We start from the raw sequence: 25455 nt of genomic DNA on the forward strand, positions 1-25455 counted from the left end.
GGCAGGCTCTGTCTCCAAATCCCATCACATAAGAGCTTAATCTCTACAATATAGGATTGGTGATAGGGGGACACAGTTCAATCCATGGCACTGAACTTATATCTACTTTCAGACTATCCCTGTCTCCATTTTTTTTTTTTTTTTGAATGTGAAAGCTCCAACAGTTCGTATCTCCAGCTTGATGATGGTTGGATAATAATAGTTGTACTACTTATAACAATTGATAGAAAAAAGTTTCTGAAGAGAACTACAAATTTAGTAATATGTGCTTTCAAATGATTTATGGTACATTTAAAAATAGTCACACATGTCTATGTAAGTATTTATACATCCTGCCTATGAAGGTTGATTGCATACATGAAATCTCAGACTCCTTGCAATGTCTCTGAGGCACCAAGGAGAGAAGTGAGAATGGCTGATACTCTGAGTATTTGGTTAGACCAGTCAGCGGGTTGGGCACAGGTCAAGGAAATCTGGGTAGGGATACAAAAAGGCAGTTGAGTTGTTTATTAATATATGGCAGGTGTATCCAGGAAGTAACTCTTGGAAGACCCTGGAGGATAGTTAGTGCCTTTTACTGTAACATGGGATCAAAGACTATAGGGGAAGCCTCTTTACAAACTCAGGACCTCCTGGGAAGAGGGAACTCACTCTATGAATGAGAACTCTGTAAAACTGCTGCTAAAACTGTCCCTTCAGAGTGAGATAAAAAACAGTGGGGTGCGGGGTTGTAGAGCTAACAGCCGTCCTGCTTCCTGCTACCTGGAGACATTATGTGTCTGTAACCGTCTTGACTCCTGACAATAACCTTGGGTGGTTGATATTGTCAGTCCCACTGTGTAGATAGGACACAAAAGCCAGGGAGGTTAAGTGACTATCCCTAGGACACATGCTTATAATATTGGACCCAAGATTGGGATGCATGCTGCTCTGGCCCCAAAGGCTGTACTCCATCTACAATCTCGCACTTTCTTAGCATCTTCTACTTCAGGCCGTCAGCATTTTGAAAGGGGGGAACAGGAACAAGAATAAATGTGGGTATGATGATGGGTACAGAGGTTCATGATCTCTTGGTCCAGATACCTGTTTTTCTCCAGTGGACTTTGACCCACCTGAGATTTCCTTTTGTCCTTTCGTCTTTGGAGCTGTGCTAAGTGGAGAAAGGAAAACCAAGATATCTGAGGAGAACGTATGCTATAATACATGATCTCTGAACTTCCAGACTGATTTTTCAAGATCCAAGGACATTCAAATAAGATTTGAGATGTGTATAAATCCACAATGTATGGAGCTCCTTCTTCTGCTAGTCTTTAACAACTAGTAGGGAGAAGCCAGTTCAAATATCATGAAATCACAATGCAGCTATAAACTCTGGGGTGAATTGCTTGTTTTTAAATCTTGATTCTGCCACTTACTAGCAGTATGAGCTTAAGGAATTTACTTAATCTTTTCAGGTCTCAGTTTTCTTGTCTGTAAAATAAGTTTAATAAAACACCTTATAAATTTACAGCGAGTATTAAATGAGTCAAGTGAGTAAACTTATGTCTGCTCTTTAGGAGATATTCAATACATGCACCAAAAGGGGATATCACCAAGGTGTATGTGATTGGGGAGTGCGGGGGTGGAAGAACCTGGGAGTAATGAAATAAAAAAAGAAAAGAGGAAGAAGGACTGTCTGCTGATGCTAATTGTATTTTAGCTGTCCACAGATGTCTTCCTTCCTTCCTTCCTTCTTTCTTGTTCTTTTTTTTTTTTGGCCGTGCTGTGTGGCATGTGGGATCTTAGTTCCCCAACCAGGGATTGAACTTGTGCTCTTGCCTTGGAAGGACAGAGTCTCAATCACTGGACCACTAGGGAAGTCCCCCTTTCTTCATTCTTTTAATAGTTATTGAGTAGTTACTGGGTGCTGTTTTAGTTGCAACAGATGCGGAAAAGACACTCAAAAAGTGACACCCGAGTGTTGGATATAGGTGTCACCTGGTTCGGGTCGGGGTTCTTTGAAGCAGAGGCTGAAACAAGGGCCCAGGTGCAGGGAATCGGTTACGGAGTAGTCTCCGAGGAAAGGGGGTGAGGGCCGCAGGGTGGAATGAGGGGAGAGCTGAGCAAGGCTTCGGGCTCACTTGAGTCTAACTTCAGCCTGATTCAGTGGAGGGCTCTACAATTACGCTCTAAAGTTGGTCCCATCTTGAGACTGTGTGAGTGGCCTTTGCACCTTCTGTTTTAGCTAGGCCTTGGCTGTAGACCATCCCTTGTAAAGGGTGGGGTGGGGTATATGTCACATCTAAGAAAATTCCCTTTCAGCCGATGGCAAATCTTCAGAGAGGAGGGCAGCTGTGAGGTGTCAGCACTGCAGCATTCACAAGGCTGGATATGGGTGGGCCAGCCCAGGAGAGGAGACCTGGGCAGAGCATTGATTAGGTTTGTTATAGGACCCAGGCTCTTTGGAGACAGGGGAATGGATATGAAGATGAGGGCCCTTCTTTTGCAATTTTCAGATATACGGGAAGCCATTTTTATGGTTGTTGCTTCGGCTGCTCAAAATTTACACTTCTCAACCAGTTTGTAATTTTGCAGTCAGAGCCTGTGTCTGACATAGATTTCTAGGGTTTATATATGAAGTAACAGGCACAGGGTAGATCATTAATGGAGTAATTTTGTAAGAAATTATAGTGTAAAATATAGCATAGGAAGTGTTACATGTAAATAATGGAGAACTTGTTATTTCATGTCCCTGATTTTCATGCTGAGGCCAGGTTTAGATTATATAGATTCCTCTGTTATGATACTGTATTTTCTTCCCACTCACACTGCTGGTTTACAATCCTTATGCCAAGGGTAACAAAAGCAATGTCTAACATTATAGTACAGCACCTGAATATGCTTTATCTTATCTAATTTCTATCAAGTATGGTACACTCATCTATCAGTCTTGGAAAATCCATCCATCACTTCCTTCATTTTAATCTTTGCCTTCTTGTTTCACTCTATTCCTCTGATTTCCCAGATGCTTCCCAGATTAGGTACCTGGAGCCCTCATATTCTCTCTTATTTGATTAGCTCCCTCACTGCTACACCTCATCAAACATTTAAAATTTTGATGTTATTGAGAATGACTAGCACCTAAGAGACGGACTTTCTGCCCAAAGCTCTGAGCAAGGCATCCTTGACATCTTTGTTCCTAAGGCTGTATACAACGGGGTTTAGGAGCGGGGTAATGACAGTGTAGGTTACAGAGATCAGTCTGTCCTGCAGGGAGTTTTGTGATTTGGGTTTTAGGTAGATGAAGGAGGTACAGCCATAGTGGACAATGACTACTGTGAGGTGTGAGGCACATGTGGCAAAAGCCTTTTTCCGACCCTCAGCAGATGCCATCTTGAGGATGGTGCAGACAATCAGGACATAGGAGATAAAGATCAAGACCATGGGCAGAACAAGGACGCACAGACTGATGAGCAAAGTCATCAGTTCTTTGATGGTGATGTCAGCACAGGCAAGCTTCATTAGGGGCCGGATGTCACAAAAGAAGTGGGAGATGATACTGGCATCACAGAAAGGCAAGCTGAACACAGAGGATACTTGAATGGTGGCTGTGCTCAAGCCAATGCTCCAGGATCCCCCTGCCAGTTGTATACAAGTCTTCTTGCCCATGATGACTGAATATCGTAGGGGGTTGCAGATGGCCACATAGCGGTCATACCCCATGGCCGTGAGCAGGAAGCAGTTGTTGACACCAAAAGTGAGATAGAAGAAGAGCTGAGTGGCACAGTCTGGAATAGAGATAGCATGTTGGGGGCTGAGGAGACTGGACAGCATTTGGGGGATGATGGCCAGTGTGTAACAGGTCTCAGAAATGGACAGCACACTCAGGAAGAAGTACATTGGTGTGTGAAGCTGATGGTTGTGGCAGATGACTGTCAAGATGATAGCATTGCCGGTGAGGGTCAACAGGTACAAGACCAAAAAGACCACAAAGAGGATGAGTCTGGGCTGCCACCCAAAAATGGAAAAGCCTTCAAAGGTAAACTCTGCCACAGCTGTGAAATTAGGTCTTGGCATTGAGAATCTGGGTCTGAAAGAGATGAAGTGAGATGGTTGAACATCCAGGCTGGAAACAGTATACTGGTCCAGGGCCATCATCAGCCATGAGCAGGGATTCACAGTGGGGGTAGCTCTGGGTTACAGAAGCTCTCAGCATTCAGACACTGGCCAAGTGTGGGAAGACCTCTTAGGATACTTGGGGGCCTGGCACTGGAGACAGATATCGTAGGGATGGGAAGAGAGTAGATATGTAAATGGAGTAGTGAAAACACCTAAGAAGCTTGGCTAGAAGTTGAAAGGTGGACCAGAAAAATAGATTGAATGATAGACCAGAGCAGACCCAGCCCTGGAACTCCATCCAGAGTCATCTGTTTAGACCAGCAATGGCCCAGCACATGTTAGAGACACAGTGTAAAGGGATATGCATAAAGAGAGAATCCAAGCCAGGGACAGAAATCTACTTAAGTCACACTTCGGACAGGTAAGAGGCCAGCTCCAACTCTGGTCAGAAGGGCTTGGCAAATAAAGATACATAACACTACTTGCTTTCGTGGTTCAAATTAAATTCAAAATAGCTAATGTCTATAAGACTTCCCTTGTAGCTAAGCCAGTAAAGAATATTCCTGCAATGCAGGAGACCCAGGTTCAGTCCTTGGGTGGGGAAGATCCTCTGGAGAAGGAAATAGCAACCCATTCCAGTATTTTTGCCTGGAGAATCCCATGGACAGAGGAGCCTGGCAGGCTATAGTTCATACGGTCGCAAGAATCAGACATGACTTAGCATCAAAACCACCATAGCTAATGTCTGGAATAAGGCCATGAGAAGAGAGACTACTTTTTCTTTTTCAAATTAATTATTACTTTTTCTATTTGAGATTCTAGTGTGTGGACCCAGGATATTCTGTGATCCAGCACTAACTCTTTTCTTTTCAGCCCTGCTTTCTTTTTATGTTCTCCAAATACCATTTGCTCTAATACCCAAGTCTCCTTTCTTCTCTGTGGAATGTATCTGTAGTTTTTGCTTCCATTGTCTAGTCTGTAAACACAATAAAGAGACTGAAACTTATTAAGAGTTTGAAGTACCAGTAACTGTAAACAGATGAAAACAACAAAATATTAAACTTTATAGAAATCTCCAGCTTTAACCCCAGTGTAAGTCAAGGGATACTTAATTTTTTGTGTGCTCATTTCATTTGTCTCTCTTGGCTCATCTATAAAATTGAGAGGATAATATCTACTCATAGTGTTACTATGGAGATTACATGAATTACTGTATGTAAATAGCCAAGCGCAGTTCTTGATATGTAACAGGCAAACAATACATTACATTTCTGTTTCCCTCTCTTCATCTGTTCTCCCCAACCCCACTCTGACTGATTCTGGGTTCTACTTGCGTGTGAGACCCACCTAAACACACATATTTATTCTCCCTTTCTTCCTCCCTCCCCCATTTCCCTCTCTCTCACTCTCTCTCACTCTCTTTCTCTTGTGTTTGGGGATGATTTTTGTCATGAATTTTTTCAAGCTCTATTAATTGAAAAGTCCAATCCTCACTCTCCCTTCCTCTCCAACTCTAGATTCGCAAATGGGGTTGGGCATAGGGCTGGTCTATTTTCAGAAGTAAGGCCAGCTCCTCTTACTTCACATGTGACTTTACAAACATTTCCTCATCTCTTTAGGCTTCAGTTTATTCACCTGTAAGATGAACACAGTACTAATAACTATCTCAGAGGACTGATAGAGGATTACATGGGAAGATGCCCATAAGGCATTTAGCAGAGGCCCCGATGTAGATCATGCCATCAATAAATGGCAACTGTTGGAAAAGGTGAGCACAGATTTCAAGATATGAATCATGCAGGTAATTTTGTTGTCTTCCTTTCTCCTCTCCCAAGCCTGACTTCAAGAAGGTGGTTGGTCTCCATCTAGCTAATACTTGTGGTGCAGCTTGCAGATTAGAGGATGTTTTTCTGTCTTTTGGAGATGTGAGGATAAGGAGGTAGTTGGGGGAGGAAACACAGTATTCAAGGAAGGGAGATAATCCCAAGGATCAGAGGAGGATCTGCACTGAGTGGGAATGGAAAAGCCACTCCCAATGCAGCAATACTACAGGCGTGCCTGTGTCCAGGACCTCTGCTTTGAACTCCTACACTCATGAACCCAATATTTCAGCCAGCCAGCCAGCCATTCACTGACTCTCCCTTCCTGGCCTCTGTATATCTGGGGCAGGACTAGGTGGGGACTTCTGTGTTCAGGGAATACATGTTTTACTAGAATAGAGGGGGAAAATCAGGTTTGCTCAACCAGAATCAGATGTTCCATTTTTCTTCTTCAGTCCCTACAGGCCAGGAATGTGATAGAGGGTTGAGGGGAGAAGATAGGACTGGATGCCCCCAATTACCATGCTTCATTCATATATGTTGAGCTTCAGCTAAGTTCTTTGAAACTTCTGAGATTTTTATACAACTAATGCCCAAATAATACTTCCTGCATGACTTTTTAGTATTTATAATGGTCTTTATTTCCCAAGTTTTGTGACACAGCTGTACATTCATTTTTCCACTTGACAATATTCCTAGGAAAGAAAATAAGAAGGTGATAGTTCATGAGGCAAGGGTCATAGAGCTACATCTAGCCAGACAAGAACCATGCTTCACTGAGTCATGGAATGTAACTTACATCTCGCAGGGAGGGCTGAAGCAGTCTTCTAGGAGGGCAAGACTTGTGAGTATAGAACAAAGAATGCCAGGACTCCTGCTGTGTGTGGTAGACAGGGCTCCCAGAGAATCTTCTGAAAGGGAGGGCTAAAAGAAAAATACGGAGTCCACCAGGGTCCGTTTGTTCATTCCTTTCTCTGATTGGTCAGATCTGGGAGTAACAAATGGAAAGTGATATCAGCTCTCCTGTGCCTCCTTACAGCCCTGTTCCTTTCATCTAGATTGCAGTCTGTCAGAGAGGACAATTCTCCTGTGCCCCAGGACTCCGGGGTCCTTCTCCCCAAAGTCACAGTGACTGTCCCCAAGGTAACATTCACAAGATCCAAACACTGTGATGTCTGGGGATTTCATTAACAATGGGGCTCATCAACCTGCTCATGTAGATAGTATGTAGGTGTCAGGGAGGAAGAAAGTTTCCTCTGTCCTTTCAGGTTCTTCTAGTGGTCTAAGAATTAAAGTGATGAGAGACAGATTAACATGAGAAAATCAAACAAGTTTTAATGACGTGTATATAAAAGAAGTGGGTTCCCCAGTGGCTCAGTGGTAAAGAATCTGCCTGTAGTGCAGGAGAGATGGGTTTCATCCCTGGGTGGGGAAAATTCCCTGAAGAAGGGAATGGCAACCCATTCCAGTATTCTTGCCTGGGAATCCCATAGACAGAGGAGCCTATTGGCTACAGTCCATGGGGTTGCCACAGAGTAGGACATGACTGAGCAGCTAAACAACAACAATGTATGAGGAGAAACCCAGGAAAACTGAGTAACTTGCCAAAATGTCCAAAAACCTCACCTTAGATGCCGACTTCAACCAAAGACAAAAAAGAATGTTGCAGGTAGTGATTTGGGACTTCAAAGAGCAGAAAGGCAATCCACATAGATAGAAAAGCTAAAGTTTAGTAAATCAATATGTGCTGGGCCTTGCAAAGACAGTGGAATGCAGAAAGAAATTTTAATAAACAGACATCCCTAGGTTCCCCCCTGTCTACCGCCTGATTCATACTACAGTTATCTATGGTGACAGCTCCTTTCCTGGAACATGTCCTCCATCTACATTCTTTAAAGCAGCTGGGGGAAGGTCAGATGTTCTTCCTGAGTCTTTTGAGACTTAATTGTTTTCAGCTCAAAATAATCTGCATGCCAGAGAGACACTTTGGGGTGGCATGTTTTGTTCCCCTACATAGATGATCTAGGGTTTCCATAGGAACAAATTGTCTCATTAGACCATGGTCTTGCTCTGCTCAGTGGATGGAGGATGAAGAGGAGCTCTTGACTCCATGAACATCATTGTAGAAAGGGTCTATAACATTGTGGAGCCCAACCATGTTTAAGAGTGCAGCTTTATTAGATAGGCCACTCAGGCTAAGGTCTCTGTACCCTCAGGGTCAAAGGATCTGACTCTGATGTCTCTTCCAGTTTGAAAGTTCTGGAAACTGTGAATCATTCATTCAGTGATTCCTTCAACAAATACTCATTATGTGATTCTCACATCAAGGTACATGGAACATAGCAGAACAAAGACATGACATCTGTCCTTCATGCTAGTCCTGCTGGTTTTGCCTGTCAGACTGCAAGGCATTGAGAGAGTTAAGTCTTAGGTAGGTTGATAAGAAGTCAGGAGTCCTGGGGGAAGGAGAAGGGGAGGAGGAGGAGAAGGGGGTCAGGAGGAGGATGAGGAGGACCAGGAAGGAGTTCTCTAGGAGGAGAAAAGGACAAATGTTTTTTATACATTCCTTTGTCTTAAGCACATAAAACATTTGTTTTTTTAAAGCCCAAAGCTAATGATTACACAACAAAACAACTCATCTTGCTCAAGGATATGTTTTCCCTTAAACTCTGTACCAATGATTATGTAAACACAATGTATTGTGCTCACGGACATGTTTCTGCTTGTTAAGAACCTTCTGACTAATCCTGTCATCTTAAAATGTATATTGTGGGACTGAGTCTGGTTCAGTTCAGTTCAATGCAGTCAGTCAGTCATGTCCAACTCTTTGTGACCCCATGGACTGCAGCATGCCAAGCCTCCCTGTCCATCACCAACTCCCGGAGTTTAATCAAACTCATGTCCATTGAGTCAGTGATGCCATCCAAGCATCTCATCTTCTGTTGTCCCCTTCTCCTCCCACCTTCAATCTTTCCTAGCATCAGGGTCTTTTCCAGGGAGGCAGTTCTTCACATCAGGTGGCCAAAGCATTGGAGTTTCAGCTTCAGTACCAGTCCTTCCAATGAATATTCAGGACTGATTTCCTTTAAGATGTACTGGTTGGATCTCCTTGCAGTCCAAGGGACTCTCAAGAGTCTTCTCCAGCACCATAGTTCAAAAGCATCAATTCTTTGGCCCTCAGCTTTCTTTAGAGTCCAACTCTCACATCCATAGATGACTACTAGAAAAACCATAGCCTTGACTAGATGGACCTTTGTTGGCAAAGTAACATCTCTGCCCTTTAATATGCTGTCTAGGTTGGTGATAACTTTTCTCCCAAGGAGTAAGAGTCTTTTAATTTCGTGGCTGCAGTCACCATCTGCAGTGATTTTGGAGCACATAAAAATAAAGTCAGCCATTCTTTCCACTGTTTCTCCATCTATTTGCCAAGAAGTGATGAGACAAGATGGCATGATCTTTGTTTTCTGAATGTTGAGCTTTAAGCCAACTTTTTCACTCTCCTCTTTCACTCTTTCAATTTCATCAAGAGGCTCTTTAGTTCCTGTTCACTTTCTGCCATAAGGGTGGTGTCATCTGCATATCTGAGGTTATTGATATTTCTCCTGGCAATCTTGATTCCAGCTTGTGCTTCTTCCAGCCCAGCATTTCTCATGATGACTCTGCATGTAAGTTAAACAAGCAGGGTGACAATATATAGCCCTGACATACTCCTTTTCCTATTTGGAACCAGTCTGTTGTTCCATGTCCAGTTCTAACTGTTATTTCCTGACGTGCATATAGGTTTCTCAAGAGGCAGGTCAGGTGGTCTGGTATTCCCATCTCTTGCAGAATTTTCCACAGTTTATTGTCTCCACACAGTCAAAGGCTTTGGCATAGTCAATAAAGCAGAAATAGATGTTTTTCCGGAACTCTCTTGCTTTTTCCATGATCCAGAGGATGGTGGCAATTTGATCTCTGGTTCCTCTGCCTTTTCTAGAACCAGCTTGAACATCTGAAAGTTTACGGTTCATGTATTGTTGAAACCTGGCTTGGAGAATTTTGAGCATTACTTTATCAGTGTGTGAGATAAGGGCAATTGTGCAGTAGTTTGAGCATTCTTTGGAATTTCCTTTCTTAGGGATTGGAATGAAAACTGACCTTTTCCAGTCCTGTGGCCACGGCTGCACTTTCCAAATTTGCTGTCACATTGAGTACAGCACTTTCACAGCATCATCTTTTAGGATTTGAAATAGCTCAACTGGAATTCCATCACCTCCACTAGTTTTGTTCATAGTGATGCTTCCTAAGGCCCACTTGACTTCACATTCCAGGATGTCTGGCTCTAGGGGAATGATCACACTACTGTGATATCTGCATCATGAATATCTTTTTTGTACAGTTCTTCTGTGTATTCTTGCCACCTCTTCTTAATATCTTCTTCTTCTGTTAGGTCCATACCATTTCTGTTCTTTATTGAGCCCATCTTTGCATGGAATGTTCCCTTGGTATCTCTAATTTTCTTGAAAAGATCTCTAGTCTTTCCCATTCTATTGTTTTCCTCTCTTTTTTTGCACTGATCATTGAAGAAAGCTTTCTTACCTTTCCTTGCTATTCTTTAGAACTCTACATTCAAATGGGTATATCTTTCCTTTTCTCCTTTGCTTTTTACTTCCCTTCTTTTCACAGATATTTGTAAGGCCTCCTCAGACAGCCATTTTTCTGTTCTGCATATCTTTTTCTTGGAGGTAGTCTTGATCCCTGTCTCCTGTACAATGTCACAAACTCCATCCATAGTTCATCAAGCACTCTATCTATCAGATCTAGTCCCTTAAATTTATTTCTGACTTCCACTGTATAATCATTAAGGATTTGATTTTGGTCATACTTGAATGGCCTAAAGGAGATCAGGCCTGGGTGTTCTCTGGAAGGAATGATGCTAAAGCTGAAACTCCAATACTTTGGCCACCTCATGCTAAGAGTTGACTTATTGGAAAAGACTCTGATGCTGGGAGGGATTGGAGGCAGGAGGAAAAAGGGATGACAGAGAATGAGATGGCTGGATGGCATCATTGACTCGATGGACATGAGTTTGAGTAAACTCTGGTAGTTGGTGATGGACAGGGAGGCCTGGCGTGCTGCATTCATGGGGTCACAAAGAGTCAGACACGACTGAGTGAATGAACTGAATGGTCTATTAGTTTTCCCTACTTTCTTCAATTTAAGTCTGAATTTGACAATAAGGAGTTCATGATCTGAGCCACAGTCAGGTCCCAGTCTTTCTTTTTCTTTTTTTTTTTTTAACTGACTGTATAGAGCTTCTCCATCTTTGACTGCAAAGAATATAATCAATCTGATTTTGGTGTTGACCATCTGTTGGTGTCCATGTGTAGAGTCTTCTCTTGTGTTGATGTAAGAGGGTGTTTGCTATGACCTGTGCATTCTCTTGGCAAAACTCTATTAACCTTTCCCCTGCTTCATTCTGTATTCCAAGGCCAAATTTGCCTGTTACTTCTGTTTCTTGACCTCCTACTTTTGCATTCCAGTCCCCTATAATGAAAAGGACATCTTTTGGGGGTGTTAATTCTAGAAGGTCTTATAGGTCTTCATAGAACCATTCAACTTCAGCTTCTTCAGCATTAATGGTCGAGGCATAGACTTGGATTACTGTAATACTGAATGGTAAGTGGGTCTGGTAAGATCTTTCTATTGTTAGTGCTAATCCTCTTATTTTAAAATGTAAATTATGGTAGTGGGCCTAGTAAGACCTTTGCAACATTGAGACATTCTTTTGATTTAGAAGAGGTGGCAAGAATACACGGAAGAACTGTATCAAAAAGATTTTCACAACCCGGATAATCACAATGGTGTGATCACTCATCTAGAGCCAGACATCTTGGAATGTGAAGTCAAGTGGGCCTTAGAAAGCATCACTATGAACAAAGCTAGTGGAGGTGATGGAATTCCAGTTGAGCTGTTTCAAATTCTGAAAGATGATGCTGTCAAAGTGCTGCACTCAATATGCCAGCAAATCTGGAAAACTCAGCAGTGGCCACAGGACTGGAAAAGGTCAGTTTTCATTCCAATCCCTAAGAAAGGCAATGCCAAAGAATGCTCAAACTACCACACAGTTGCACTCATCTCACATGCTAGTAAAGTAATGTTCAAAATTCTCCAAGCCAGGCTTCAGAGATACATGAACTGTGAACTTCCTGATGTTCAAGCTGATTTTAGATAAGGCAGAGGAGCCAGAGATTAAATTGCCACCATCTGCTGGATCATGGAAAAAGCAAGAGAGTTCCAGAAAAACATCTATTTCTGCTTTATTGACTATGCCAAAGCCTTTGACTGTGGAGCACAATAAACTGTGGAAAATTCTGAAAGAGATGGGAATACCAGACCACCTAACCTGCCATTTGAGAAGTCTGTATGCAGGTCAGGAAGCAACATTTAGAACTGGGCATGGAACAACAGACTGGTTGCAAATAGGAAAAGGAGTATGTCTGGGCTGTATATTGTCACCTTGATTATTTAACTTCTATGCAGAGTACATCATGAGAAACGCTGGACTGGAAGAAACACAAGCTGGAATCAAGATTGCCAGGAGAAATATCAATAACCCCAGAAATGCAGCTGACACCACCCTTATGGCAGAAAGTGAAGAGGAACTAAACAGCCTCTTGATGAAAGTGAAAGAGGAGAGCGAGAACGTTGGCTTAAAGCTCAACATTCAGAAAACGAAGATCATGGCATCTGGTCCCATCACTTCATGTGAAGTTGATGGGGAAACAGTGGAAACAGTGTCAGACTTTATTTTTTGGGCTCCAAAATCACTGTAGATGGTGACTGCAGCCATGAAATTAAAAGACACTTACTCTTTGGAAGGCAAGTTATGACCAACCTAGATAGCATATTCAAAACCAGAGACGTTATTTTTCTGACTAAGGTCCGTCTAGTCAAGGCTATGGTTTTTCCAGTAGTCATGTATGGATGTGAAAGTTAGACTGTGAAGAAGACTGAGCGCCGAAGAATTGATGCTTTTGAACTGTGGTGTTGGAGAAGACTCTTGAGAGTCCCTTGGATTGCAAGGAGATCCAACCAGTCCATTCTCAAGGAGATCAGCCCTGGGATTTCTTTGGAAGGAATGATGCTAAAGCTGAAACTCCAGTACTCTGGCCACCTCATGCGAAGTGTTGACTCATTGGAAAAGATTCTGATGCTGGGAGGGATTGGGGGCAGGAGGAGAAGGGAACGACAGAGAATGGGATGGCTGGATGGCATCACTGACTCGATGGACGTGAGTCTGAGTGAACTCCGGGAGTTGGTGATGGACAGGGAGGCCTGGCGTGCTGCGATTCATGCGGTTGCAAAGAGTCGGACACAACTGAGTACTGAACTGAACTGAATAACCAACTGAAAAAGTTGATAGCTTCCTTGCTAAAACTAGCAGGGGGAGGGGCACTTTCCGTCCCCCTCCTGATGTCTATGTCAGATGCGTTCTCTGTTCCTTTTTCACTTTAATAAAACTGCTACACAAAAGCTCTTGAGTGATTAACCCTGGTCCCTGGTCCTGAAGCTAAATCTTCTTCTTTGGAGATCACAAATCTGACGTCGTTCACCTTAAGCTATCAGCATCTCTGTGCATTACACAGGAAAAGCTGAGCGCTTTCTCCTTGAGTGAGATGACAAGGAAGGTCCCCATTGGAGTTCTTCCTGCATTTGCCCTCTTTCTCTTTCCCAGCATTTAAGCATTTGCTTGGCTTCCCTCATGGCTCAGTCGGTGAAGAATCTGCCTGCAATGCAGGAGACCTGGGTTTGATCCCTGGGTTGGGAAGATCCCCTGGAGAAGGAAATGGCAACCCACTCTGGTATTCTTGCCTGGAGAATCCTATGGACAGAGGATTCTGGAAGGCTACAGTCCATGGGTTTGCAAGAGTTGGACATGACTGAGCAACGGTAGGCCCACCCTTGTCTGCCTTTTATAATGTGAGCCTAAGATGGGTCTTTCCAGAGGTTGAAGGAAAATCAGATATCAATTCTACCAGGTTCTATTGGAACTTGGATTCTTCTAATCCTTAGTTCTGGTACCCTGCTTATGCCTTTCTCTTAGAGACACCAAAAGTATGAAAGGTTCCTTTCCTACACCAGTGGACTGAGAAACGAATACCTGAAAGCAAGGCAGTTCACTGTGGTGTCTTTGATAAGCCAAGTAAACTGAGAGAGGCTGACAGCATGGGATAGTTGTTAGGCATTTGGTTCATTTCCACAAAATCTCTTTCAAGGCCCTCAAACATTTATCCTAGAGAAACTGCAAATACTCAGGCTCATAAGCCATTAAGGTCCAGAGACCTAGAGCTAAGAAATAGATACATAGCATATTTATTACAACTTGGGAATGACCAGTGCATAGCCTCATTAGAACGGTTTGAAATCCTTTAGGGAGCAGCTAAAGGAAGGCTTAATGCTTGGCAGCAGATCTTAGCAAGACTTTAAAATAATCATTAAATCTTGGACCTTATTAATCAATGTCCATTCTTCACAGTTTTTTTCTGGTAGTTCTGTTTAAATATGTATCTCTGAAATTAGAAATATAAATGGAGTCGAAACCCATGAGAAAGGAAAAGAAACCCTGATATTGAAATTATGAACTGAGAAATGACTTTTAAAAAATATATGATTCTTATTGTACATATCTGAAAAAGACTTAAAAATCTGGAGTGGATGGAAGTTTGGTGGGTTTTTTTGTCTGTTTGTTGTTTTTCTGAAAAAGGAATGAATACATCATTGGTATGTTTGGGAAGTTTTGTGTTTTCCATTCTGAATTTTTTATATCTCTTACTCTTTTGATTTATTGCATTAATTATGAACTATAATACAGGATTGAATAAAGGCAGTTATAGAGGCCTTTTTGTCTTTTTACAAATTTAATTTAAATGCTTCTCATGTTTCAGCCACCACTAAATGTGATGCTTGTTGTAAATCTCAGACAGATAAACTTTATCACATTAAGGAAGTTCCCTTCTATTCCTGTTTTGTTTGCAAGTTCATCACTAACAGTTTGTTCAATGGCCTCATTCCTTTTCTGTATCCACTGATATAATTTTTACGCTTTTTATTCTTTAATGTGCTTTCTTTCTTTAATTGTTTAGTATACTTTCTTTCTTTTTATTCTTTAATATGCTTTCTTTCTACATTAATAGACTGTTCTGATGTTGATTTATTCATTTTAAAAGAAAACCCTGCTTGTGCTTTCTATACACTGTTGAATTCAGGTTGCTATTTTTTTATTCATTCCTTATTGGTCGATAATTATCATTTCCTACTTTAACTTTGGTACCAAAAGTTTTCAATCAGCAACCTGTTTAAATGCTGGGGAGATTTTACTTCTTTTCTGTGCCCTGAGCCTGGTGTCTTTTTTGTTGTTGCTTGCTTGTTTTGTGAGAGAATAGATTTTCCTTTATTTCCATTTTTAAGAATTATTATTCAAGTAAATTTTCCATTGCTTCATGGTATAGTTATGGTAATTTATATCTTCTTCTGAATTTTCCCATTTTGCATTCTTTTTCAAACAGATTAATAAAAAGTTGTTCATGGTATGCTTTTATAATTATTTTACTTATCTGTATCTGCCCTCTTATCTTTTTTACTATTTGATTTTTTAATTATATCTCTCCAATTTATCATAGTTGTTAGAGACTATATTTTTCAGTTAATCTTTCCAAAGATCAATTTTTTGTTTCTATTTTATATTTCCTTTAGTATTTTAATTGTTTATTTCATTATTATTTGTTTCAGATGGCCAATGTATTGGAGCTTCAGCTTCAGCATCAGTCCTTCCAATGAATATTCAGGGTTGATTTCCTTTAGGATTAACTGGTTTGACCTCCTTGCAGTCCAAGGGATTCTCAAGAGTCCTCTCCAGCATTACAATTAAATGAACAAGGTAAATCTGAAGAAGTTCTCAGAAAGAAATTTATAGCCTTATAATATTTACTATAATGCAGTTCATGGGGATCACATTTACTATTACTGCAGTCCATGGGGATTACAAAGAATCAGACATGACTCAGCGACTGAATAACAACAATTATTTCATACTTGCTTTAGTAATTTAACTTTATTTCATTATTATTTGTTTCAACTTTCTTTGAGTTTATTTTTCTTTTTTAAGCTTCTTGAATTAAAATATTTTTTTTCCTCTTGCTTTACAGTAAATATTATATGGTTATAAATTTCTTTCTGAGAACTGCTTCAAATTTACCTTATTCATTTTGATGTACAGTGCTGTTGTTGAGTTGTACTATATAATTTTAAATTTCTGTTTTTATTTTTTCTTTAATTAGCAGTTTATTTATATGTTTATGTTAGGATAATACACTTAATACCAAAGAGCTCAGATCCTGGAGTCAGGGTGCCTGGGTTTGTGATCCATCTGCCATTGCTATAGGTGACCTTGAGCATGTGGCCCTTCCCTCTGTGCCTCAATTTCCTTATTTGTAAAATGTGAAGAACAATAGTATTGACCTCAAACAATTGTTGTGCGGATTGAATGAGTAAATATTTGAAAGTTCTTAGAATAATGGCTGGCATATAGTAAGTGCTTTGCAAGTGTTTATAAAATAAATCTTCAATACTACAAGGAGGGGTAATGGAAAGTTTGGATACTTTCTTTTATTGATTTCTTATTTTATAGCATTGTTTCCATGAAAACTATTTGTATAATACCCTTGTCTCAGAATTTGTTGAGGCATCCTTAGGGTCAAAATATCAGCCTTCCCTGATGGCTCAGTTGGTAAAGAATCTGCCTGCAATGTAGGAGACCCTAGTTCAATTCCTGGGTTGGGAAGATCCCCTGGAGAAGGGACAGGCTACCCATTCCAGTATTCTGGCCTGGAGAATTCCGTGGAATGTATATCACATGGGGTGGCAAATAGTGGGACACGACTAACCAACTTTCACTTCACTAGGGTCAAAAGACTTAAGAGTCTCTGCATAAATGTTAGAGTATTAAGTTAAGCTTGTTACTTGTCATAATTGTTGTAATCCTATTAACTCATTGATTATTTTATTAGTCCAAAAGAAATGTGTAGTAGTATCATCTACTATGGGTGTTTGTCAGTTTATCCCTGTACTTTTATTGTCTTTTGCATATACATTTTGAAGCTATGTTGCTGCTGCTGCTGCTGCTGCTAAGTGGCTTCAATCGTATCCAACTCTGTGAGACCCCATAGACGGCAGCCCGCCAGGCTCCCCGTCCCTGGGATTCTCCAGGCAAGAACACTGGAGTGGGTTGCCATTTCCTTCTCCAATGCATGAAAGTGAAAAGTGAAAGTGAAGTCGCTCAGTCGTGTTCAACTGTTAGAGACCCCATGGACTCTGGCCCACCAGGCTCCTCCGTCCATGGGATTTTCCAGGCAAGAGTACTGGAGTGGGGTGCCATTGCCTTCTCCTAGGATCTTATAAATTCATGAATGGAATACCTTCCTGGTGAATTGTTATATTTATCAATAATGTAAGTCCCTTAGTGATTTTCATCTTGTCATTTTCAGTCGCTGGGTCATGTCTGACTATTTGTGATCCCATGAACTGTAGCATGCCAAGCTGCCCTGTCCTTTACTATCTCACTGAGCTTGCCCAAACTCATGTCCATTGTCAGTGATGCCATCCAACCATCTCATCCTCTGTCTCCCCCTTTTCCCCTTTACCTCAATCTTTCCCAGCATCAGCGTCTTTTCCAATGAGTCAGCTCTTTGCAACAGGTGGCCAAAGGATTGGAGCTTCAGCTTCAGCATCAACCCTTCCAATAAATATCCAGGGTTGATTTCCTTTAGGATTGACTGGTTTGATCTCCTTGCAGTCCAAGGGACTCTCAAGAGTCTTCTCCAGCACCACAGTTCAAAACCATTAATTCCTCCACACTCAGCCTTCTTTATGGTCCAACTCTCACATCCATCCACGACTACTGGAAAAACCATAGCTTTGACTAGACAGACCTTTGTTGGCAAAGTGATGTCTCTGCTTTTTAATACACAGTCTAGGTTTGTCATAGTTTTCCTTTCTAGGAGCAAGCATCTTTAAATTTTATGGCTGCAGTCACCCTCTGCATTGATTTTGGAGCCTAAGAAAATGAAATCTGACACTGTTTCCACATTTCCCCATCTATTTGCATGAAGTGATGGGACCAGATGCCATGATCTTCATTTTTTGAAATGTTGAGTTTTAACCCAGCTTTTTCACTCTCCTCTTTCACCTTCATCAAGAGGCTCTTTAATTCTTCCACACTTTCTGCCATAAAGATGGTGTCATCTGCATAGCTGAGGTTATTTATATTTCTCCCCACAATCTTGATTCCAGCTTGTGCTTCATCCAGCCTGGCATTTCACATGATGTATTCTGCATATAAGTTAAATAAGCAGAGTGACAATATACAGTCTTGACATATTCCTTTCTTTCCCAATTTTGAACCAGTCTGTTGTTCCATGTCTGGTTCTAACTGTTGCTTCTTGTGCTGTATACAAATTTCTCAGGAGTCTCGTAATGTGGTCTGGTATTCCCATCTCTTTAAAAATATTCTGCATTTTGTTGTGATCCACAGAGTCAAAGGCTTTAGCATAGTCAATGAAGAAGAAATAGATGTTTTTTCTTGGAATTTTGTTGCTTTTTCTATGGTCTAGTGAAGCAGAAGTAGATGTTTTTGGTTGGAATTCCCTTGCTTTTTCTATGATCTAGGGTATGTTGGCAATTTGATCTCTGGATCCTTTACCTTTTCTAAATCCAGCTTGTAAATCTGGAATTTCTCAGTTCACATACTGCTGAAGCATAGCTTGAAGGACTTGGAGCACAGTCTTGCTAGCATGTGAAAAGAGTGCAATTATAAGGTAATTTGAATATTTTTTGGCTGTGCCATTCTTTGAGATTGGAATGAAAATTGACCTTTTCCAGTCCTGTAACCACTGCTGAGTTTTCCAAATTTGCTGTCAAAATGAATACAAATTTGCTGTCAAAATGAGTACAACACTTTAACAGTATCATCTTTTAGGATTTGAAATGCCTCAGTTGGAATTCCATCACCTTCAGTAACTTTGTTCATAGTGATGCTTTCTGATGCCCACTTGACCTCACACTCCAAGATGTCTGGCTCTGTCTAGCTGAGTGACCACACCATTGTGGTTATCTGGGTCATTAAGAACTTTTTTGTACAGTTCTTCTGTTTGCTCTTGCCATATTTTCTTAATCCTTTCTGGTTCTGTTCTTGCTGCCTTTGTCCTTTATTATGCCTATCTTTGCATGTAACATTCCCTTGGTATATCCAATTTTCTTAAAGAGATCTCTAGTCTTTTCCATTCTACTGTTTTCCTCTGTTTATTTGTGTTGTTCACTTAAGAAGGCTTTCTTATCTCTCCTTCCTATTCTCTGGAACTCTGCATTCAGATGGGTATATCTTTTCCTTCTCCTGTGCCTTTCACTTCTTTTCTTTTCTCAGGTATTTGTAAGGCCTCCTCAGACAACCACTTTGCTTTCTTGCATTTCTTTTTCTTGGGAATGGTTTTGGTCACTACCTGCCGTACAGTGTTACAAACCTCTGCCCATAGTTCTTCAGGCACTCTGTCTACCAGATCTAGTCCCTTGAAGCTATTCATCATCTCTACTATACAATCATAAGAGATTTGATTTAGGTCATACCTGAATGGCCTAGTAGTTTTCCCTACTTTCTTCATTTTGAGCTTGAATTCTGCAATAAGAAGCTGTTGATCTGAGCCACAGCCTGGTCCAGGTCTTTTTTTTTTTTTTTTTTTTGCTGACTGTATAAAGCTTCTCCATTTTCGGCTGCAAAAAATATAATTAATCTGATTTTGGTGCTGACCATTTGGTGATGTCCATGTGTAGATTTGTCTCTTGTGTTGTTGGAAGAGAGCATTTGCTATGACCAATGTGTTCTCTTGGCAAAACTCTTAGCCTTTGCCCTGCTTCATTTTGTACTCCAAGGCCATACTTTCCTGTTATTCCAGATATCTCTTGACTTCCTAATTTTGCATTCCAGTCCCCTGTGATGAAAAGGACATCCTTTTTTATCGTTAGTTCTAGGAGGTCTTGTCAGTCTTCATAGAATTGTTGAACTTCAGCTTCTTTGGCATCAGTGCTGAAGTTTTCACTTAGAAAGATATTTCATCTGATACTCGTAACGTTATATCAATCTTCTTTTGGTCAGTATTTTCCTGGATAACACTTCAACTTCTTCATTTTCAACCTGTGACATATTATTTTAATAGTGTAGTGTAGATTATTAAAACCCAATCTGAGAGCCTCTGTATTAACAATTGATTAGCTTAATTCAGTCACATTTATTATAATTAGAGAAGTTATTAAACATTACTGCCATCTTATTTTGTATTTTCCATGCACTAAGATTTCTTAATCTCTGTTTCTCAATAAATCTTTTTGTTTGACTGATAAGTTTGTTCTATTTTCTGGTTAGAAAGTATATATATATATATATATATATATATCTCCTTTCTATTTATCTAATAGTTAATCTTAATTTTTACAATTTAATTTTATTTTTGGTAAATAATTCAAGTGTAGAATTAAAAGCACAAAATAGTACATTATTAAAATACTTTGTGCATCCACCCATAACTCTTTCTTCATAGAAGCACTATTTTCAACTCTTCCCTGTTTCTATGTTATTAACCTCCATATTTCTGTTCAGTTCAGTTCAGTTCAGTCACTCAGTCATGTCCGACTCTTTGTGACCCCATGAATCGCAGCACGCCAGGCCTCCCTGTCCATCACCAGCTCCCGGAGTTCACTCAGACTCACGTCCATCGAGTCAGTGATGCCATCCACCCATCTCATCCTCTGTCGTCCCCTTCTCCTCCTGCCCCCAATCCCTCCCAGCATCCGAATCTTTTCCAATGAATCAACTCTTCGCATGAGGTGGCCAAAGTACTGGAGTTTCAGCTTTAGCATCATTCCTTCCAAAGAAATCCTAGGGCCGATCTCCTTCAGAATGGACTGGTTGGATCTCCTTGCAATCCAAAGGACTCTCAAGAGTCTTCTCCAACACCACAGTTTAAAAGCATCAATTCTTTGGTTATAATATATATAAAATGCATGTAATAGTATTTCTTAATTCCTAAATTTTAGACATTATCTATTCCTAGCTCATTTACAACACCAGCATTTTTATACATGAAGACAAACATGTGCAAATACTTCTCCTCTTGACATACTCCCAGCGAAAATTAATCTATTTTCAGAGTGTACATTATTATAATATGCAAATATTACAACTGAGCCATGCAGCAAGTCATAAGTGTACATCTCTTCCAGTGCAATTATTATTTTCTTGCTAAATTTTAGTAATTGAGTCTGTGAAGGAAAAATAATGCTTGCCATATCAGTGAACAAAGGATGTTGCTGCCATCAAGCCACCACATTATAGCCACCCCCAGGGATGAGCCCTGAGGGAACTTGGGATGTAAATAGAACGCCTCCTGCCAAGTCTCAGCCACCACAGCCACCCCCATCCCGACCATGCTCTCTGAAGGGACTGGTAACAGGGAAAAAATGAATACTGGCCATGGATGGGGTTCCCCAGGTGTCGCTAGTGGTCAAGAACCTGCCTGCCAATCCAGGAGACCCTTGATCCCTGAGTCAGGAAGATCCCCTGGAGGAGGGCACAGCAACCCACTCTAGTTTTCTTGCCTAGAGAATCCCATGGACAGAGGAGCCTGGCAGACTACAGTCCATGGGGTTGCAAAGAGTTGGATATGACTGAAGCAACTTAGTGTGTGTGTGCGCACACACACACACACACACACACGCATGACTCTGGATGATAAGGTGTATATCAAAAGGATGATTTAAGTGAGTCCAGACCCTTCCATGGGGCCATACATAGAAAAGCACTAAATTCCTTAACTTGAAATACTCGGTTTTCTTTAATTAACAATAATGTTTCAAAGCTCCTACCACCTGATCTTTGTTGCAAAAATTCTTACATATCCTGGCTCCTCTCTTACCTCTTTGGAGTAGTCTCTCAGAGATATCTGAGAGGCTGAGTCCTGGGTTTAAGTCTTCGGTTTTGTCCACCAAATATAATGTAATTCTCAACTTTTAGGCTGTGTAACTTTTTCAGTTGACAAGTTCATTTGTGTAGTCTTCAAGTAGCTATAATTAATCCAGCAGCCTCTGATCTTCCACCAGAACAACAAAACCTTCTTCCATAGTTAGATATGAATATGCATATACAGTTCATGAATATGAATGTGCAATTCATGGGGTTTCAAAGAGTCAGCCATGACTTAGCTACTGAACAACAACATAGTTAGATATAGTCAAACATATCAGATAATATTCCCAAGTCACATTAATCTGTCTATCTGTCTGTCTTGTTAGTTGGACTTCTAGTTTCTTTTAATCTTATTTTTGGCCACACTGCATGGCTTGCAGGATCTTACTTCCCTGACCATGGATTGAACCAGGGGGCTGGAAGTGAGAGAATCTAGTCCTAACCACTGGACTGCTAGGAAATTCTCAGTTTCTTTTCATATTAAGGTCATCTCTTCCCACATTTGCCAGTCCAACTCTTGGTTGCTCAGTAGGCCTGCTGCTGTAATCCTGGAGCTTTCCCTCACCAGAAGTCCTCCCATCCCCCACACTTACTAAATTATAATAGACAGAAATGGTATATATTTAGAATGTTACAATGTGATGATTTGATACATATTTACATTGTGAACGATTACCACAGTCAAGATTATTCACACATCCATTGCCTCATACAATTACCTTTTTTTTTGTTCTTATGTACTAAGAACACTTAAGATTGATTTTCTTGGCAAATTTCAAGTATTCAATAAAGCATCATTAACTATAGTCACCAAACTATACAACTGACTTATAATGAAAACTTGTACCCTTTGACCAACATGTTCCCCTTTCTCCCTGCCCCTGGCAACCACCATTCTACTCTCTGCTTTAGTGAGTTCAACATTTTTTGGATACTGCATAAAAGTGAGATCATATTGTATTTATACTTCTGTATTAAGTTTATTTCACTTAGGCTTAGCATAATATCCTCCAGGTTTATCCATCCTGTTGTAAATACCATAATTTCCTCCTTTTGCATGGCTTAATAATATTCCACTGTGTATGTATGCATGAATGTGCGTATACAGATGTGTTTAAATTCTCCCACGTTTTCTTTATTCATTCACCTGTTGATGTATGCTTAGAATGTTTCCACATCTTGGCTATTGTGAATAATGCTGGCGTGCTGGCTTTTTCTCTAGCTGCAGCATGATGGGGCATCTCCAGTTCTGGGGCACATTCTATAAAGTGCATAGCTTCAATAGTTGTGATGCACAGGCTCTCTAGTTGCAGCACGTGGACTTAGTTACTCCACAGAATGTGGGATCTCAGTTCCTCCACCAAGGATAAAATCTGTATCCCCTGCATTGGAAGGCAGTTTCTTAACCACTGGACTACCAGAAAGTGAAAGTAGCTCAGTCGTGTCTGACTCTTTGTGATCCCATGGACTATACAGTCCATAGAATTCTCCAGGCCAGAATACTGGAGTGGGTAGCTGTTTACTTCTCCAGGGGATCTTCCCAACCAAGGGATCGAACCCAGGTCTTCCACACTGCAGGTGAATTCTTTACCAGCTGAGCCACCAGGGAAGAACCTGGACCACCAGGGAAGTCCCTATTTTCAATTTTTTGAGGAACTTCCATGCTGTTTTCCACAGTGGCTGTAAATAGTTTATGTTCCCACCAGTAGTGTACAAAGGTTCCCTTTTCATCCTTGCCAGCTTTAGTTATTTCTTGTCTTTTTGATAATGGCTACTCCAACACATGTGAAGTGATATCTCATTGTTTTAAATTACATTTCCTTGGTGGTTGGGTATTGAGCACCTTTTCATATACCTGGCCACCAGCATCCTGAGATTTCCTGAACTCTTGCCAATGTTTGTTAATTTCCCTATTTCCTGAATCCCTCATTTTGAGGGTATACCTTTTCAATAATATACTGAAAACAAAATATGGGGTATATATTCCTTGAAATATTACTTTTGTGAAAATATCTTTATTATATTCACATATGTTGTGAATAGTTTGCCAAGTATATTAATTTAGCTTAGAAGTAATTGCCCTTTATAATATTGAAGACATTGCTCCATTGCTCTCTAATTTCTAGTGTGATTATTAAAAAATCTAATTTCATTTGAATTATCAATCTTTATAATGTGATATTTTCCCCTCCCTTTCTCTTTTTGTAAACTTTTAGCATTTTTTTTTAACCTCTAGAATTTCGGTATTATAAGATGATACTTTCCAATATATATTCTGTTATTTTTTCCCACTATGCTATCACTCAGTCCTGATGATCTTTAATATTATGAAATATTCTTTTCACTGATGTTGTTTCTTTTATTGCTCTGAAACTGGTATTGGACATTTAAACCTCTTCTATTGATCCTCACACTTTGTATTCTTTCTTTCATTATCTAACTTTCCCCCTTCTTTCTGATACAATTTCTTGAAGACTTTTTTCAACATTCTCTTCCAATTTTTGAATTTATTAATGGAATAAATTATCTTTTATAACAATTTTTGTTATATAAGCCTTTTTAAATTTTGTGAATACACTCGGTTCTCTCATCTTTTTGGGCTTCCCTGTAGCTCAGTTGGTAAAGAATCCACTTGCAATGCAAGAGACCCCAGTTTGACTCCCGGGTTGGAAAGATCTGCTAGAGAAGGGATAGGCTACCCACTCTAGTATTTTTGGACTTCCCTTGTGGCTCAGCTGGTAAAGAGTCTGCCCACAATATGGGAGACCTGGGTTCTATCCCTGGGTTGGGGAAATCCCCTGAAGATGGGAAAAGCTACCCACTCCAGTATTCTGGCCTGGAGAATTCCATGAACTGTATAGTCCATGGGGTCACAAAGAGTTGGACACAACTGAGTGATCTTCACTTCTACTTCTCATCTTTTTAAGAATATTCAGTTCAGTTCAGTTCAGTCGCTCAATCGTGTCTGACTCTTTGCGACCCCATGAATAGCAGCATGCCAGACCTCCCTGTCCATCACCAACTCCCGGAGTTCACTCAAACTCACGTCCATAGAGTCAGTGATGCCATCCAGCCATCTCATCTTCTGTTGTCCCCTTCTCCTCCTGCCCCCAATCCCTCCCAGCATCAGAGTCTTTTCCAATGAGTTCATGAGTCAACTCTTCACATGAGGTGGCCAAAGTATTGGAGTTTCAGCCTCAGCATCAGTCCTTCCAACGAACACCCAGGACTGATCTCCTTTAGGATGGACTGGTTGGATCTCCTTGCAGTCCAAGGGACTCTCAAGAGTCTTCTCCAGCACCACAGTTCAAAAGCATCAATTCTTCAGTGCTCAGCTTTCTTCACAGTCCAACTCTCACATCCATACATGACCACTGGAAAAACCGTAGCCTTGACTAGATGGACCTTTGTTGGCAAAGTAATATCTCTGCTTTTGAATAGGCTATCTAGGTTGGTCATAACTTTCCTTCCAAGGAGTAGGCATCT

The 25455-nt window shown here is 40.7% G+C and overlaps 1 protein-coding gene across 1 annotated transcript in view; it reads right to left on the reverse strand.

The window, feature by feature from the left end:
- Positions 1 to 3120: 3120 nt before the first annotated feature.
- Positions 3121 to 25455, reverse strand: part of LOC120855604 (olfactory receptor 10J4-like) — a 75267-nt gene continuing 52932 nt past the window's right edge. The window contains exon 2 of the mRNA XM_040230147.1: positions 3121 to 4063. Coding sequence (XP_040086081.1) covers positions 3121 to 4063 — 943 coding nt within the window. The remainder of the gene's footprint in view (positions 4064 to 25455) is intronic.

Source organism: Oryx dammah, unplaced genomic scaffold, assembly GCF_014754425.2.
Source record: "Oryx dammah isolate SB20612 unplaced genomic scaffold, SCBI_Odam_1.1 HiC_scaffold_28, whole genome shotgun sequence".
Classification (NCBI taxonomy): Eukaryota; Metazoa; Chordata; class Mammalia; order Artiodactyla; family Bovidae; genus Oryx; species Oryx dammah.